Source organism: Chanos chanos, chromosome 3 (assembly GCF_902362185.1).
Source record: "Chanos chanos chromosome 3, fChaCha1.1, whole genome shotgun sequence".
NCBI lineage: Eukaryota > Metazoa > Chordata > Actinopteri > Gonorynchiformes > Chanidae > Chanos > Chanos chanos.
In genome coordinates, this window is record NC_044497.1 from 53,367,029 (window position 1) to 53,385,889 (window position 18,861).

The window sequence follows — 18,861 nt, forward strand, 5'->3', positions numbered from 1 at the left end:
ACCCACCAGGCCTGTCTGCCCAGTGCCGGGGTAGAAGCAGAGAGACAGAGAGAGAGAAAGAGAGAGAGAGAGAGAGAGGGGAGTGAGTGGACACCCCCCCCCCCACCCTAAAAACAATAAAATATTGACCAGATGGCAACTGACGAACGCTCATCTCAAACAGGGCTGAAAAAAGACAAAAAAAAAAAATTCAAAAAGTGAATTAAAAAGAAGCACACACACAAAAAAAACCCCCACATGGACTAAAAGTTATTCCTGAGTGCAAAAAACGGACAAATTCGAGTCTCTGTGTTCTCCCTTCTGCAGGCAGCTCTGAGAGTGAGGAGTGGCCAAGAGTTGTGGAGTGCAACGTACGCTTTGGAACTTATCATCATGAATCGTTTTTTTTCCTTTTCTTTCGTTTATTCTTATCATTCTTTTCCCCTTGCCATTAGAAGAATGGCAGTTAGTTCAGGTCTGGCGCACTGCTATGTATTAGCAGCCTGTCTGTCCTCTTCCTCCTCCTCCTCCTCCTCCTCCTCTTCCTCCTCCACAATACTGGGCTCCGTGGAGAGCCCTTCAGAGATACCCTCCTCGCCCTCCTCCACCTCCACCTCTGCCTGCTCGTCCAACGGGATCTCCGTCGACTCAGAATCCTGAGTGCAAAGAGTTTTGGAGTCACTACAGCTGTTGTCCTCTTCGTCCTCCTCCTCTTCGTCCTCCTCCTCTTCGGCTTGGCTGCCGCTGTCTTTCTCCGTGTCGGACTCGCCGTCTTCCTCCAGGGTCAGCTCAAACTGGAACTTCTCCGCCCCGCCGGGCCGGCTGCCGTCCTCGGGCTGGTCCGGGGCGGGAGAGGGGCTCTGGGGTATGGTGCTCTGGTACCACTCCCTGTTGTCCTCCAGTGTGTCCAAAATGTCCTGGGCGTCGGGATGCACCAGATCAGCCCACGTCTCCCAGAGCGGATGCACTATGTAGTCTATGAAGCCCACCTGAGGAGGAGAAAAGACAAGATTGTTCCCACGCCTCAAGACACACATAAGAAGTAATGTCAATCTTTGGCAGAATTAGATCAGAAAGACTTGTCACGGCCTGTCTTTGTTTCCTCTATGTTGCTATCTTCAGTAGAAACAGCTGTAATATCTTCTTTATCTACACTCTGATACGCTCAGCCAGACAAAAATAATCTCTCTCTCTCTCTCTCTGTGCTAAGGAGTAACGGCCCCATTTTCCAATATACGCATCACTTTCTTAATGTGTAGAGAGCAGCGCTGACTCAGTGTAGTACCTGTGACTTCTCCACAGAGGCGTTGTGTTTGTCACACATGGGGCTGATCTCCATGCCTCGCTCCCTCTCCCTGTCACCCTGGCTGAAGAACTCCTCCATGATGCGGTCCGTCCACTGTCGGTACAGCTGCAAGGGCTTCGTGGGGTTACTCAAGTCTGCGCAGTGCACCATGTTTTGGAGAACCTGTAGAAAAAAAAAAAAACCCATCACGAATAAGTATAACATAATTGGAATCTGTCAAATTCTACCAAAACAAAAAAAAAAAAACACAAAAAAAGACAACCACTTATATTTTTGCCAAAAGTAACAGGATGTTACCTGTATTCTGTCTGAATAATTATCTAAGAGGAGAACTCCGGAGCTGGTCACTTTCTTTGTTTCGACCATCGTTTTCAGATCAGCCAGGAGATTCATGTGTTTGGACATATCAGTAGCTAGAACCTAAAACAAAAGAACAGCGATGAACTGCGTGTTGATAAATGACCCGGGCCGAGCGCTTAGGCCGTCAGGGCGAACATAAGTCAGCACTCACAATGTCAATGACCATCTTCCGCAGGGATTGTCTTTGTTTTTTGGTCAGGTTCTGGAAGATGTCACAGTTCTCTTCCTGAAGCAGCTTAAAACCCACGGCCAGGTGGTGATTCTCCAGTACCGATGAGTCATTGTACATCAAAGCCAACTCGGAGTCTGCGAGAAAGACGCGCACGCACGCACACACACACACACACAGAGACACAGAGACACACACACACACACACACACAGCTTCTGTTATAGCTTGGCGTTACTCTGGGCCGTGTTCCATTTGCTGTGTCTATACGTCTCAGCCTTATGTTGGCTGAGCTGCTTTGGCTGGGAGAGGCGGGACTTCACGCACAGCCCCGCTGAGGTGCAGTCGGCTAAAGGCTGTGTCAGCGGCAGGACTCCGTCACTGTCAGGAGAGGATTAGTGACAGTGACGCAGGAAAGGGACATCTGTCTCTGCTACCGTCTTTACCCATGACCAGCATCTCTCTTAGGCTCAGACAGACAAGCGGGCGAACCCACCACCGGGATAAAATCTCTCTCTCTCTATTTTTTATTTCTGACGCATAATATCGTAATTCCTCTTATGTCATATTACGGTTACGTAACCGATGGGGCAGATAAAACATTCAAGGAGGGGTCGAGGTCATTCGGTATCGAGGACGACTCCGTCGTTGCGTGGCGCACGCTCCAGTCTCTCGAAAAGAGCGTTTGAACCCTTTCACCTCCATTAAAAAGAAATTCTTTGTTTTTCCCTTAAGTGACTCATAGCTGAGTGGGAATCCCCTCTCTGCAGCAGGCTGGTCTGACCAGAGGAATCTGCCTACGTCCGCTCAGCATGGGGGCGCATACAGCCAGGAGTGAGACAGGAGTGAGCAGAGACCAGCTCTCCCCTTCTCAGCGTGCGTGTGGAAAGTTGCTTTGTATGAATGTACTTGATGTTACGTTAAAAAAAACATGAATGATTTGCCTATTAGGCTGGAGAAGATTATTAACTGTAATGATGTAGCGCACTGTAAGATTCATCCAGTCAAAATCACAATGCACACGCACATACGTCTCAAACTCCACAATAACTGGGAAAAACGACACGTACTGGTGTTAATGAGGAACTGGTTTGAGACACCGGGGTGATCGACATCGTGGATTGCACTGGCAAAAATGGCAGCTAGAATTTCAAGGTCTGTGAACACAGCCTGTGAACAAAACAGAGAAAGAGAGAGAGAGAGAAAATATTCAGTTAGCTTTTTTTCCTATGAAGACCATATCTCTTAAAAAAAAAAAAAGGCTTAGACCTCTTAAAATAGATCTCCATCTGTTCGTTCTAAACTAGACTAAGCTGACCTGAGACTTCGACCAAACTAGACTAAGCTGACCTGAGATTTGGACTACGCTAGACTATGGTAATCCGAGACTAAACTCAACTCAGATGAACTGAGATGACGTCTCAACCGTCACCACTGCTGCCTTTATAACTGAGCGCTCTGCAGCTGGGTACTACACACGGGGCTCTATCATCTCTTCATCATCTCCATGCCATGACTGTCTCTCACCTCTAAAGCCGGCGTGGACAGCAGCACATGCGTGGACTGGGTGACATCAGCAGCGTGGATGTTATTGTGATACGCCACGTCTCCATGGTAATGGTCTTCTAAGGTCATCAGGTAGGTTATAAAAGTGTCTAATGGAATTTTAAACGTTTTCAATAAGTCCCTCTCCTGGAGGAGAGAAAGAGAAAAAGAAAGACAAAAAGACCGTCAGACGGACGAGCGCTAAAATTTGAACAGACTTTTTGAGAGGTTTTGAGCGGTACTGTTGGGTATTTCCCCTCTGATGCAAGTTTACCTGAAAAATGGTGTACATCATCACCGTTAACGGCCGGTTTCCGGAAAATTCTGAGACTTTGAAAACATTAAGGCCCCATTTGTTTATATCTTCCAGTTCCTGAACAACAGAAAAAAAGAGACAAAAACAGTGTTCATAGACATTTCACTTTTAAGAGAAACATCCTCAGGGTTTTCCATCAAACGTTCCTTTGAACAAATGCATTTGAATGAAGAACATTACATGGTACGTTAGATGAACTTCCATAAGGTTACGATTTACCATCTGTTCTATTACATACACACACTGAAACCAGGAGAGGCAAAAGGCTCTGGACCTTTATATTGGTTTTCTTATAATTCTGAGAGAAATCCCCACATCTTTAAACAGAGTCATAATGCCGTCCCTCTTCAAAAAGAGCAGCAACAGGATGTAATCAAATCAAACCCAATCTCCACTCAACCCTCCAAAGGTCCGTTCTCCTTTGAAAGGGTATGAGTGCTTCAATGGATACTAGAGAAACTAATCAAGAATAGGGTGAGGGTGGATATTTTGGGGCGGGTGGGGGGTGGGGGGGTCATTTCACCTTGGCTAAGGAGTCCTCTGTATCCGTCTTGACCCCAAATCGAGGGATGTTGGAATTGGAGAGGCTGGTGCTATGCATTAATTTCTTCACACCACTAATTTGAGACATGGGCTTTTTCTTCTTCTCCTTCTCCTTCTGCGTCTGGGGGGAGGGCATTTCCACATCGTGCTGCTTGTCTGGATGGGGGGGGGGTTGAGCAGGGAAAACAGGGCAGAGCAGAGAATGGAAGACAGGTTATTAGCATAAATCCTTTGCACATACACTATAAAAAACTATAAAACCCAAACAGACAGACAGACAGACAGACAGACCACCACGTTTTCGTAACGGTCACATAACAGCTGCCGTTATAAAACTGTGACGTCACAGCATTGGTGAGGCATTTAAAACGATGTGGGAGTGGCATAAGACGCCTGTTTACCTAAAAAGGTGTTGGATATGTACTCGGAGACCTGATTTCCAGATCTGCTCATTTCAGACAGATGGGTCAACTCTCTGTTCAACATCCTCTTGAACTAAAAAAAAAAAAAAAAAAAAAAAGAGAGAGAGAGAGAGGGAGGGGAGGGGGAAAAGAGATGGTGACGATGATGAGTAACTTGATGAGCACTTATTTAGACTGCTGTCTGTCCGTAATCCGATGACGTCTATTGCCCTGAGTGTCATGAATTATTGATTCATTATGTTTCTATCTAAAAAAGCAAAGCACATCTTTTAAAACAAGTTCAGCTGAACTTGCGAACATTTAATCAGATCGGACTGTCTTACAGTTCATTTACTAAGGTAAACACATGTATTAATAATAATAATAATAATAATAATAATAATAATAATAATAATAATAATAATACAGCAACACATAATTTCCAAAAAGTAATAATACGGCAACACATAATTTCCAAAAAGTTAATCCCACCACGACATAAACAAAAACATACATACATAAACATGGATAGAGTAATATCATTTGCATGTCGAGAAAAAATGTTAAGAAGATGATATTTGATTTTCAGGACACTTTTCAATGCGATGTAACAATGCATTTTCCTCTCGGGGCTTCCTCGTGTGCAGTGCAGGGACAAAATTGCTAGCGTTGGCTGGGAAAGATCATACGAGAGACATGTTCTCCTCATATTATAGCAGTGCCTACTGCCTTTTCCTGAACTCTTCGCTGTCCAAACGCCACAGCCGGGACAGCACATCATTTCAGACTGACGAAAGCCTTTGGCAAACACCAGGCTACACGCAAGGATTCACACAAGCGTTCGGCCGCAAGTCAGACGTTTAATCTGTTCCGTATGTTTTCTATATGGCATGTCACACAATGTATCCTATTTCACCCACCCACGTCAAAAATGAGTACAGCAGAACAGAACAACTCCTTTCACTCACACACACACACACACACACACACACCCATAATGTCCAACAAACAGGAATGGATTATCGCCGGAGCCATGTACAGTAGGTTTATTGTGAATGGATTTCCTTCAGGTTTATCAAAGCCCTGCTCACAGTGCGCACACCTGCTCGGACCAAACACAGCCGGCACACCTCTCAGGATTCCCTCACCTACAGCCGGCTGCAAACCAGGAACCAGACACTCTGTGCTCCTCAAGCAAGAAGAAAAGAAGGAGACGTCATACCTTTATATACCCCCACGAGACAGACCGCAAATAACTGGCCTCAGGCATTTTCCTATGAGCCAAAAAATCCAACCGGGCTCTGTGAAATCCAACTGTTAAGGTGAGAATGTGCGATCCACGGAATCACGTATTGCGTCGACGCCTCGGTACGATCTGATTCGGGGCTGGGGGTTCATTGGCGCGCAGCAGTGTTAAGAGAGGCAGAGAGAGACAGAGAGAGATCCGGAGAACCAGGTTGAAGAGGCTGACTGAACGTGAAGAGATAAAAATGGCTTGTGAGAGAGAGAGTGAGAGAGAGAGAGAGAGAGAGAGAGAGAGAGAGAGAGGATGCTGTGCTCCTGGAGAAGAAGCAGCACCGTCAACACCTTCCAAATATGGGGCTGCTCACATAAAACGAAAGCAGCTCGAGCCCATGAACCAGCCAATCAGATCTCATCAGTCTCCCAACAGCCAAGGCACACCCCGCCGTCGTAATCCGATGGGCCGGGAACCTTGGCGCCTTCACCTACGTTTTCAGGATGAACCTCTTCCACAATGAACCACAGCCCAATCATCTTACAAGACTTCACACAGCAAGCTTAAGCTATCAAAGAACAAACCAGATTTATCATCTTATTTTGGGAGTATGTTTATGTGTTTATGCATATTTATGCATATACATGTGTGTTTATGGATAGAAGACAAACATTACAAAACTCTACTCTAGTGTGCAAGTGATTAAAATAACATTACGCTTTTTTTTTTTTTTTTTTGACTGAGTAATGATAAAATTAAAAATATTGTTTTTCCTCTCTCAGCGGCACAATTACATCTCTGCTAATATTGACATGTATAATTCATTTTGAAGTGAAACCCTCTCGCATTTAAATTGCGCGTGGCATTCCAGCCCGTGCGAATCAAAGCCGAATAAAAAGAGGGGAACTTTAATGACACTTCCTCCTCTTAGCGGAGAGTGTCTATGCTAATGAAAGCAGCGGACCGTAATTAGGCTTTCATTATTCAACCCCGCCCACCTCTTGCCTTCATCTAGCCTGACCAATAAAAGCTTTCATGATCTCAGCACGCAGGCGAACATTTACAAAACAAATGTAAGCATCACAAGAGTCCTTATTAAAGCAGCGTACAATGGCCCATCTCTACTGTGTCATAATTCATTAATGTAAATAAGAGCTTAAATCAAATCCATCTCAACACAAATATATTTCGGGATGAGAGGAACGGATGGATCGCCCGTGCTGCAACATTGATTGGTTCCTGACAAGTTCTTCATGCAAAATCTTTCTGCACGCACGCTTTTCAGCACAGACAGAACTCGGCAAATGAGAGAAATGACAGATATCAGCCTGTTCATTTTCTGCGCGGAGAGGGGAGCGCTGAAGTCAACGCGCACCACACCCCAAAGTCTGTTAGCCTTTCATCTCCATCTTCACAAGGTCTGCTATTTCTGGAGCAGCGACCGAGGCTAACGCACGCTAAACCTCACTCGTAATACAAACACAATCCAAAACAGTCCCACTAGCTTCTCAGTAATTGCAGACAGACTCGCCTCCTTTTCCAGTCCACTGGGTTCTTTCACGCTCTGTCCTTTCCATCCCAAACGTGAAGTCAGTGAAGGGCCGAGGGGGGGGGGGGGGGGGGGGGGGGGGGGGGGGCACTTAAACGTTAACTAAAATGTTATGTGCTTGTCCATTACAGTTTTACATTGTAATCTGCTTATAAGTAAGTGATGTTTCGAACACATCTGGACTTAGCATATTGTTACATCCACTGTTACAAGCCCTGCTTCAGTGTTTTCTTCTGTTAAAGGGCAATCACGAAAAACGTGTCGAATAAACACTGTGGCTGATCGAGTTGTACGTTCATAATTTTCTCTGACAATTACGTCGGAATATGCTCAACACGTTAATATAAAAAGCAAACCTATAAAATGCATTACGAGGGAAAACTGCAAATAAACACATAACTAAAATCATTTTTTATGTGGTTTTTGTATGTAATTCACTGGAATCTCATTTTAAGAGACTAGTTAATCACTATTCAGGCCACTCTGGGCAGAACTCTGATGTTACCGTGGAAACGTTAGACGATATAGGACAGAGAGGGCAGAAATGTGCTTGTGGGTTGGTTTTCTTTTTTTTTTTGTCTCCAGATGAGACTGTGGTTATGATTAAACTCATCTGGGCTTGGCGTGCGTTTGATTAAAGCCGAATGTCAGCCAAACACCGAGTCTTACGCGGCTTTTCGTTCTTTTGGGGTTGCTTCTGTGAGGTGGACCAAGAGTGTGGCAGCAGCTGGCTTCCATCAGTCACAGACATGGGAGGAGACCCCTGCAGTCAATGCCTCTCTTTCTCCACCACACCCCCACATCACTCCCCCCCACCCTTTTTTCCCCTCTAAGCTTTTCCATCCCAACGCTGACAGCTCTCGACTTCAGAACTCACTGGGTGTGGCACTTTTAAAAACTTCATAGAGGTTTTTTTTTTTTTTTTTTGAGTGTTGATCTCAATGCCGTGCGGGGAGGTGTCTGTGTCCGTTTCACAATTATCAAAAATATCACGATACAAGTGAATTCCAGGCCAGACGAAGTAAGAGACATTTAATGGAGTGTCCTACTCAGGTTCGGATTAAGGTTTGTGAGATGTTGCGTCTATTTAAAGGCTCAGAACGATAGATACCAAGCTGAAAGAATGTATTCATTATGATTTTAGATGGCACCTTGTTTAATGACTAGGTATTAGCTACATCCAGCTCTGACATCAATATCAACGACCACAATAACAACGCAGTAAGGATGAGACCTGGTGAAGATAATGCCTTTTTAAATGCTTGTCTAATAATAATAATAATAATAATAATGATAATAATGATAATGATAATAATAATAATGATGATGATGATGATGATTATGATAATAATAATAATAACAACAACAATAATAATAATAACAATAATAAAGTTAAGACACACATTAAGTTGACAGTGGGTGAAAGTGCAGGGGTTAAAATGGGGCACTAGTGGACAGAGATCATGTTACATTCCTAAACTAATAAGGCCAGGCCCTCGAAGTCATTGCAACATCGACGGGGTACACTTGCTCAAGTGTTTCACACCTGGCAAGCCGTCTCCTTTCAGTCACGTATACTCCTCAGGCAGTCACGAGGCCAGCTCATATTCTTCACCGCTGTCTTATGTGCGACTATGACGCGCAGAACGACCTCTCTTGTCCGGGCCGTGTGCCTTAAGACACGAACGCTCCCGAACACCGTTCCTGTCTTTCAGAGCGGGTCGTTTTCTAGGCTCTTCGTGGGCCCGCTCCAGCGGCGGGGAACCGAAACCCTCTTGCTCAGCCCTGACTGGTCCCTGCCTGTGCTTTCCCTCTGAGCCCACTGCAGGGGCTGCATTTGTCTGCATCACCATGGCGACGGTAGGCATGTGAGATCCTGCTCGGGCCTGTTTGTCTGCGCAGTGACAGGGAGGGCGTGCTGCTGTGAGCGTGTGTGTGTGTGTGTGTGTGTGTGTGTGTGTGCGTGCATGCGCTCGGCACTCATAAGCATGCAACGCGGCAGACCTATGCTGGTGATTCAGGACTGTTCTCAGCACTCTGGAAAACAAACACAAGGCAGGCTGGCTCAGCGCAGAGCAGGCCTGAAGGACGGAGGGCTATGATTGGTCCGTTCTGCCGCAAAACGCTGTAAGAAACGAAACGATTGAGGGAATTTACCGTCGACTGTCAAATGATTCTGTCCTGAAGGAAACCTAAATACATACTGATCCATTCTCAGACAGGCGCCGATAGACAGTTCCTTTCATTTCAACATAAACGACAGTAAGGGAAACGGGGGAATCTTACACATGGCTCTTATAACATATTATTATTGAGCCACCTGTGCATCCACTGGAAAAACACATTTGAGCTGTCGTTCTGATAAAGCCGAGAAAGGGATTGGCCGAAATCCACACTGCTGACAGAGGACGATCACTCTGTCATGAAGAATACCTTTCCTTCCTCGATACAGGCCCTTTTTGAATAGTTTTGTTGTTCGCAGTCTAGACAAACACGTATACCTTCGCAGCAGCAGCCAGATGTCAGTCACATGTATTCTGTAGGTGTGGGAAACTCAACGTCACGAAGCCCATTGAAAGAAATTCAGACATACACCACTGTCCTCTGCAGTGAAACAGCTTCACACAGTGTGTCACGATTTCACAAGATATCACATTATGAAGTACAATGCAGGGGAAAAAAAAACCCCACACACAGACACATGTCTATATGCAGATGAGAGTGAAGCACAATGCTTTGGGGATATTGTATGACTGTGAAAGAGATTATTTATGTTAGATAATCTTTAGATAATCTTTTGGTATGTGTCTGACATATATCAGCATATCTCTGTTACCAACACACAGTACTATCACATTTCTGTGACTATACCAGTGGCTGATAATGAAATGGAAAACAGCAGAGGAGGAATGCTCGACTGTTTCCTTCACAGGCAGGGTTAAACGTAACAGGATGTGAGCTAAATGGAACACGGACAGGGGACCAACTTAAAAATCAAAGCAAACATCACTAATTCAACACAGTCAAGTCTGCTGTGAGACAAACGCGCCTATTATTCTAACTGCACTGATTAATAAGCATTAAATGATATGATATTAAATATACAAACATATAGAAATAATGAAATAATAAGAATGATGATTACATATCACATATTCTATCATTGTATATAATAATACTATGATACAATAATTAACTAGTAACATATAGTGACAAATGTTAATTTGATCATTTCATCCAAAATATGTTTCATGTTTCATCAATATATCTACATTAACAGATGCAACATTGTTGTCTGGGCATGTGATGGATGCACACACACACACACACACACAAATACACACACACATACATGTGTGTACATGCACATGCACACACAGACATATATGTACAATCAATTCATCAACTCATTTGTTCTAAACAGAACCGAAGAAACTGGATTTGTCTTTTGGCTTACGGTAGAACGGGGCGATGATTAACACATTTTGTTACTTGCTAAACACAATCCTGTGTCAGCTTATCAAACACTGACGATAAGCTACAAGTCAAACATTTGTTTCCAATAATCGTCCTCATAACACCCGGCCACACCCTGGACAAGACCCGCGTCCCTGTCTGCCGTTTCAGGTAGCGGTCTGCTTCTTCACGTCTCTCTTATTTCTCATTCTGGGCATGGAAAGTCATCGAAGGATGATGTTCTGACTAAACTCTGCCCACTAAGTGAGGCATAGGCTTCTGCCCGAATCACAGAGCTCACACTGCAAACTAACCTGAGACTGAAGAACCATACTGTCTGTTAGTCACTGGACGAGTGGAGAAAATGGCATGCCAAATAAACACAACACAATCGTTCAGAGAAATTTACTACCGTGACAGTCAAACATACTCAGAAAAACAGTCTCCCAACCGACAAGCTACCCACAGGGCAGAGGGACAGATGACGTCACTTCAATGACTACATAAATAAACATACGAATACATAAATACTACTACTACTATGGCTTTCACAGGAAACTGACAGATGTTAGTGGTTTCTTTTCTGGCCCAATTCCATATGCCTTATACCGTAAACACGCTGAACAATGAAGGACAAGTGAACAACAAATCCAGGGGGAAAAAAAGAAAAATGTGTAGAACATTGACACCTTCTGGCTGGAGTCTTCCTCTCTCTGAAGAGACCATTGTTCAAAGTCACGTGACCGACCCGGACAGCCGCAGCTGTCCAATCCCTTCATGGCTGTCTTAAAGAAGAAAACATCAAAAAAAAAAAAAAAAAAAAAACTTTAAACGCTACCGCGTTCGACTGCTGTTTTCCTGCGAGTCACAGTCGAACAACAGTGAAAACATCAAGCGTGCTGAGGGAGGTCTTGTCTGGTCGTATCTGTGTTTGCATGCCAACGCCTGTGGCCGCATGCCAGGTCGCCCAGACAGAAAGAGAATGTGTGCGCCCCCCACCGCCACCTCCCACTCCCACTACTACACAATGAGGTTTTCAGCGCAGAGGAGAGGAGCGTCGAGAAAGAAGTCAGTGTTTCGCCTCTGGTTCAGCTTATCTGTTCCTAGAAAGAGCTCATTCCAATGCTTTTTAAGAAGAAGGGGCCACCTGGTCATGTTCAGGGCAAACTTACATAAGGAGCCAGCCAGTAAACCCAGTCTGCTACTGGGATAAGGACAGTGCAGGCCTGCTCCACATTAGTTTATCAAAATACATTGATAAAAATCATTTACTAAGAGTGGCCTAAGAGGGCAATGACGTAAACATAAGAGATAAACGTAAGAGATCAGTGAAAGGTTAACTAACAGTAACGGAACAGGGTAAAGTTGCTGTAGCGTCCATTTCGAAATTTTCGGGAATGAATTCAAACGCTTGCGTTTTGTGAGAGGGTGGTGCTTCTGAGTACTCTCATGTTAAAGACAAGCGTGGATTAGGCCTAGAAAAAAAAACAAAACACTAAAGATGTGTTTACATGACCCAAGACGACACTTGTTGTGTTAAATCACTATCAGCAGACACCCTGTGACTGCTGGTGCTTATTCAAATGTTCCTGCATAAATACAGGTGAGTCACACACAAGAGACCAAAGAGACTTGCGTAGCAGCCCGTATTCCACGTGTGCACATACACATCACCTTTATCATGAGGATCTATGAACATGTCCACGAGACTGAGTAGTGTATGGAGTGAAAACTAAAGCCAGTTACTTAAGCCAGCACTGCTAACTGCCACTGCACCTTTTCAGTTCAATGTCTTTCTCTACAACATTGCTGCAGCCAGTCTTTAGACTCTGGATGAACACTTACATTCAGCTTTAACATAGCAACTGATGAACACTAGACAACAGGGAATAACTGTTGCATGTTAAGTGTTATGTCAGTAAAATCAGTTCGCAGTGTTTGTGGTGTGTGTGTGTGGGGGGGGGGGGGGGGTCAGAGCCCTGGCCTAGAACACACAACCTTCTGTCCCATTCACTGCCAGAAAATCTCACAGACCACACACCACTGCACAATACACACCACTACAACACTCCTGCTACCTCGACTTGTACAGCTGGAATGCTAAGAGATCCACAACAGCAATCTGATCTCCATTTCAGTCACACACACACACACACAGACACACTCACACCCCCATGCAGAAAAAGTTACATTTTCTCATAAGTGGACTGACAGCCAGATGTCACAGAGTAGTCCCATTTGTATTAATGTTCAAGGAGATGACCAAGCTGATGTTGGCTGTGGAAAGACATCTGTGGAGTCATTGCCAACATAACTGCCAGATGGGTAATGCTCGCAGACGTAGTGAGTAATGCTAACAGAGCTGACGGGTAATGCTAACAGAGCTGACGGGTAATGCTATCAGAGCTGATGGGTAATGCTAAAAAATGCTGATAACAGAGCTAAGGGGTAATGTCATCAGGGCTGACGGGTAATGCTAATAGACCTGATGGGTAATGCTAACAGAGCCGATGGCCAATGCTAACAGAACCAGCACATAAATGTGTTTTGTATACATCTGACTGAGACCGCATCCCTAGGGCGGACATTTTAGTTTTGCCTCAAAACGTAACACATAAACATAACAAACACACTGCTGTGAGGGACAGCTGGGTCCTTTTGTCTTTTTTTTTTCTTTCCCCCTCCCCAAGCCAAACAATCACCTGTTCACTCCTGGGAAGCATCATTGACTTTTAAGCGAGGGAAACCCCCTCTCCTGAGTCTAAGATCTATACCCAGCCTTGGCTCTCTTAAGAGACTGCCAGATAACAGCGTGACGTGACAGGTGTAAAAAAGTAGACTGAATGACTCAGAGTCCGCCTTACCTTGTTAGAGGCCATCTCACTGACGGAGTGTCTGGTCTGCAGCGTCTCCAGCTGGTCCAGGCACCAGTCCAGCTCCTCCAGGGTCTCGGTGGCCAGCTTCTGGTAGGCCTCCTCTGGAGGGAGACAGGGAATCGGGTGGTCAGTTTTCAGGCGCTTGACAGGGCTCGCCGAAGCTTCCTGCGCCTCATCCACCTCATAGACAGCCATGTTTGGATGCCCAGTGTGCATGCATGGGTGACTCTTCATGCTGGGGTGAAAAGGACTCCCCTATGAGTCACAGCGGGGGGTTGGGGGGGGGGGGGTAAAAGGACGAAGGACTTGCTGCTTCCAATACTAAAACCCTTCCATCTAGTCTCTGACGCGCTCTACAACGGTGAAGGAGTTCGAAAAAAAGAAAAAAAAAAAGAGAGAGAAAAAAACAGAGCTTTGGTGCGTGTGTCACACTCTGATGTTAGTCCAATGAAGCAGAGAGAGAGCCCTGGACATCCATGGTCTGCAGGACCCAAAACGAAAACAAACCAAACGACAACATGCACCGGTAATCCCACACAGAGGGAAGCTCTCAACGATCCATACAAAGCAATGCTCCAGTCTGCCTAAACACATCCATTTTCCCCCAAGCAGATCAGAGACAGACGGGGCTTTAACAGTGGTCCATCCAAACTCCTGGATGATCTGTAGAAAAAGAAGGAGCTGGAAGGAGAATCAGCTCATCTGTCAGCACTGGTTCAACAAAGGAGTAGTGTGAGAGTAGAAACCCCCCCCCCCGCGTCTCCTATCCTCCACAGCCAGTAACCCGCCCCCCTTTTCCACAGACGGAGGAGACCCCCATATGGATCCGTGACAGAAGCCGATGACTTTCTTTCCTATTTGAGTGGTCCTGGAACGCTGACACGCCAGTGTTGTCCAAACTAACACACACACGCACGCGCGCGCGCACGCAAAACAACACGCATCCTCTGAACAGGGCCGAGCAGAGCCTTAGCTAGAGCGACATGACTTAGGAGGCATTGCTTTACACAAACACGAGCGGCTTCCTATGAAACCACAAACCCTAAAGAGCTGGAGACACGACGCAGGGGCATTGTGAAAAGCCGGACTGGAAGTCAAGGACTGGAGTTAATCAACGCGAAACAGAGAGCAAAGATGCCTCTCTCTCTCTCCTTCTCTCTCTCTCTCTGTTCTCATGAAATACCCTCAGCAAACATACACCTCATGTTCTCAGGTCTTCAACTTGAATGTGATGCTAATTAATTTAATTAATTTAAGACCAACAAAAATATTACAAGTTAATACTTTAGTGATATCTACATATGATGATGGTGTTAGACTGGAAGGCACGTCTCAGCAGATGTTATTGTTTAATATTATATGAATATTAAAATATAAAAATAAACAATCTCCACAGACCTATGTGGAGGATACAGGGACTCCTCGGGGGAAAGACATACGTCTGAAGCATTTTGACAAGTGTTAAATGTTTCAGGACATAGAATAATCATTTAATATGCAAAAACAGATAAAAGAATTATTTTACATAAAAGTAATGACATCTGCAGACAACGTTTTAGACTGTTTTGACTGTTGTAACGTTTCAGCGTCTCCATCCTAGTGGATGGGTTGACGTCTGGTGGGCGGTGGAAATCGTAACCATAAAAAAAAATACATATTTGTTCTTGGCAATGCGCCACGAAGGATTACGCGTGGGTTAATTCCAACAGATTATTCCTACAGATTAAAACCCCTCACTGGGGCATGATGCAGTGGTGCATCCGCTCTGCTCGCCTAGTCCACGCTTGTGTTTCGGAGTAATCCCAGATTTTGACGGCGGCTGCAGTACTGATCGGGGCATTTTAAACCCCAGGCCGGAGTGCGTCACTGGCTGTTTCAGCTGGCCCTTACGAAAACAAAAAAGGAGACACCCGCACTGCAAAGTGCACTGACTAAGCGTAACAGTGTTGACAGATTCTATTGTGACAGCAGTTATTCTGTCATACGCACAGAGGCTATGAATAATCCGGAATATTGAGTAAACCCTTCAGCAGGATGCCTCCCCTTTTTATGCTTACGTTTGTGGCATACAAAATCCCTTGCCCGTAAGCCTTTGTTCTATTGTTATGGTGTAACCTTTTGAATGACACTCTGAAAAGCATTCAGCAAGCTGCCCGGAATGTGTGTGTGTGTGTGTGTGTTTGCGTGCATGAATCTGTGTGTGTGTATGTGTGTGTGCGTGCGTGCGTGTGTGTGTGTGTGTGAAATCACAGCCATGCGCAGTGTTTCCTTAGCCTTGTTTTACTCACTGTGGAGCAGTGCTCCATGCTAGGTCAGCTCTGCCTTTGTTCAACATAATGAGTGGAGAGAGAGAGTGGGGTGGAGGGGTGGGTGACAGGGGTCAGGGGAGAAAATCCTGATATGATACAGTGTGTCAAAGACAACATGGGGGGGAGAGACATAGAGAGAGAGAGAGAAAGAGAAGCAAATGTGAGAGACAGATAGAAAAAGCTGATCACATCATGTGACATTCCCCCCTTCCTCTCTTTCTTTCTCTCTCTCTCTCTCTCCCTTTTTCTCCCTCTTTCTTTTCAAAGGGCCTTGCATTTACTCAGTGGAGATTTGAAGAGCAGGGGTCCGCCGTCCTTGCTGACAACATCTCCTCTGACGTCAATCGCATTCTTCTCGTGTTTGGTGCGACACCAGAGGCCAGCCCCTCTGAGACTGCTCCGGCTGAGAGGAGAGCCAGGCTACATCCAAACTCTGGACTGGACTTCCAATGACCCTCTCTCTCACTCTCTCTCTCTCTCTCTCTCTCTCACACACATGTAAACACAAACTCGTATATAAACAATAAACAGTCCATCCTCTACTGTGAACATTGCAGCTGGTGAAAATGGAATGCTGCATTCAAAACATTCTAAACCACGCAGACGTTCCAAAACAAAGACTTTTAAACTATGACCCTTTAGTCAAGTTATTCTTCCACGAGACAACGTGAGACAGACAGCATGCCTGTGCCACACCCCCCGTTCGGTGGACAAAAGGTCTGCAACTACTCCTCTCAGACATCTGCACAATTACCTCTGTTAAACAAACCCCCGTCAAATAAGCATCTGAGGCATTCCAAGGACTGGGCCCTGTTCCAGTTCTCTCACATGGTTCCTTTACCTTGTGGCCTTTTATAGTAAAGTTACTAAAATTCCGTCAGGTTTGAGTGTGTTGAAGCTAACATCATACAAATGTAACACGAGTGCCTTACAGAATCTTCAGAATCTTCCTTAAGAAAGGAAAAAGGCAAAGAAAGGAGGCCCCGAAGTGAAACTGGGATACGGCCCAGTCACTGAAACACTTCTCACCAGTCTGGCCTGACTTCAAAGTCTTGTTTGGCTTACGTTGAGTTATGTGATACTAAATGGCATTTATTCAGTTATGGATGCCAGCAAGAAACAGCATTGCATCCTGTATCCTAGACGTCACAAAACCACCTTATAATTAAACGTCCAAATGGCTGAAGCAGTCACGCTCGGGACAGATTATTCAGGAACATCCTGAGCTGCTCAGTTTCCCCGACTGCCAGTGCCACCCCCCCCCCAAATAGTTTGAAGTGATATAAACATACAGACCGAGAGACGAATCAGGTCTAAAATAGTCATGCGTGACACTTGACACGTTTGATCAAGCATTTCGTGGCGCATGGAGCTTGGCATTGGCCTTACAGCGTATGTGTGCGCCAGCACCTGAACAACATAGCAACACCTCACCAATCGCCCCCCCCCCCCGCCAGTGGCCTTGGGTACACTCTTTCTCACCCAAACATACCCCCACACACACACACACAAACAATGAAAAACGTTTAGCCGTCAGCCACGGAGAAACAGCTGGACAAACTCGTCCACTCTAAAAAAAAACAAAAACCAAAAACGAGCTGTAACCACGGAGACGTCTCTGCCAGCGGGCCCTTCTCTAAAGCCCTTCATTTCATTTGGCTGCCGTTGCGAGATTATCAAATCTCGCCGCGATTTTCCAGACATCCCAACATCACGGTTGCCTAGCAACGCTGTCAGGTCAAGGGGGGTGGGACCTCTTTATTCTTAGCAGGTTCTATAAATAGCTCACCTTTAAAATGTGCTTAATCAGTCTTTATTGACAGATTCCATCAAGCACAAGAACAGCATTGATTGAGCCTGGTAATGGATGTAAACTGCCCGGGTTTTTCGAGGATCGCGGTTAGCCATTAGCGCGCCGCAACATCCCGCGCAATGAAGGGGCGCTCTGATTTCACAGGAACGTTACATGAAGTGACACGACCTCATGGGCACTCTGTACGTGCAGGTAAATATACCGCCACACGCATGCAGCTGGAGACTTCTGCGGCTGAGGATCTTTGTGCGTCTCTCCGGGGGACGGCGTGTGTGTGTGTGTGTGTGTGTGTGTGTGATCTGACGGGATCATCTTGCAGACCACAGCATAATGCTGACGCAGGCGTAGAGCATGTGTAGGGCATTATCCTGTTGCTTAAGGGGAGTGCACAGCAGATACTGGGTCTAAACATCTTCACACGTTGGTTTAAGTGGTGTCACCAGAGAATGACCAGTGAAACCAGAGGCTTAGACCAAAATAATGCATTCTTTTGATTGTGGAGAGAGCAACATATTCAGACTCCACTCACAATGAATTTTTAGGGATTAATGTCCATTCATACTGCCAATACACGATACTTGAAAATGAAGCAAGAGGACTGGTAAATAAGCAAGAATACAAATCTGCGTTCCTAAAAAAAAAAACAAAAAAAACCCAACAACCACAATTCATCGCATTCCCAAGATATGGCTAAAAAAAAAAAAATAAAAAAAAAATAAGAAAAGATAAAAAGACAGCCACATTCACATTGGCTGGCAGGGGGCAGCAGAAGAGGAAAATATAGCGTCAGAGAAGCATTTTGTCTCTCCCTAGGGTCCACGGCAGGAACAACAAGCACCCAGGCACCAAAACAGAGTGAGATGAGGCTACACTAAAGGCAGCTGAGAACCTGGATATGACCAAATATGAAACTCAAATGAATGAACTACAGACACTGGAACAGTGGTCACGTTACAAATACTGGTTTCATGAGTCAAAGCTACAGATTAAGGAAAGGGATGAG

General features: G+C 45.3%; 1 protein-coding gene across 1 annotated transcript in view; it reads right to left on the reverse strand.

The window, feature by feature from the left end:
- Window positions 1–242: 242 nt before the first annotated feature.
- Window positions 243–18,861, reverse strand: part of LOC115807370 (cAMP-specific 3',5'-cyclic phosphodiesterase 4D-like) — a 110,542-nt gene continuing 91,923 nt past the window's right edge. The window contains exons 7-16 of the mRNA XM_030768314.1: window positions 13,725–13,837; window positions 4,619–4,712; window positions 4,198–4,373; window positions 3,633–3,731; window positions 3,341–3,505; window positions 2,884–2,983; window positions 1,797–1,951; window positions 1,583–1,705; window positions 1,265–1,447; window positions 243–968 (exon numbers count right to left, since the gene is read on the reverse strand). Of these exons, the coding sequence (XP_030624174.1) occupies window positions 468–968; window positions 1,265–1,447; window positions 1,583–1,705; window positions 1,797–1,951; window positions 2,884–2,983; window positions 3,341–3,505; window positions 3,633–3,731; window positions 4,198–4,373; window positions 4,619–4,712; window positions 13,725–13,837 (1,709 nt within the window). The 3' untranslated portion in view covers window positions 243–467. The remainder of the gene's footprint in view (window positions 969–1,264; window positions 1,448–1,582; window positions 1,706–1,796; window positions 1,952–2,883; window positions 2,984–3,340; window positions 3,506–3,632; window positions 3,732–4,197; window positions 4,374–4,618; window positions 4,713–13,724; window positions 13,838–18,861) is intronic.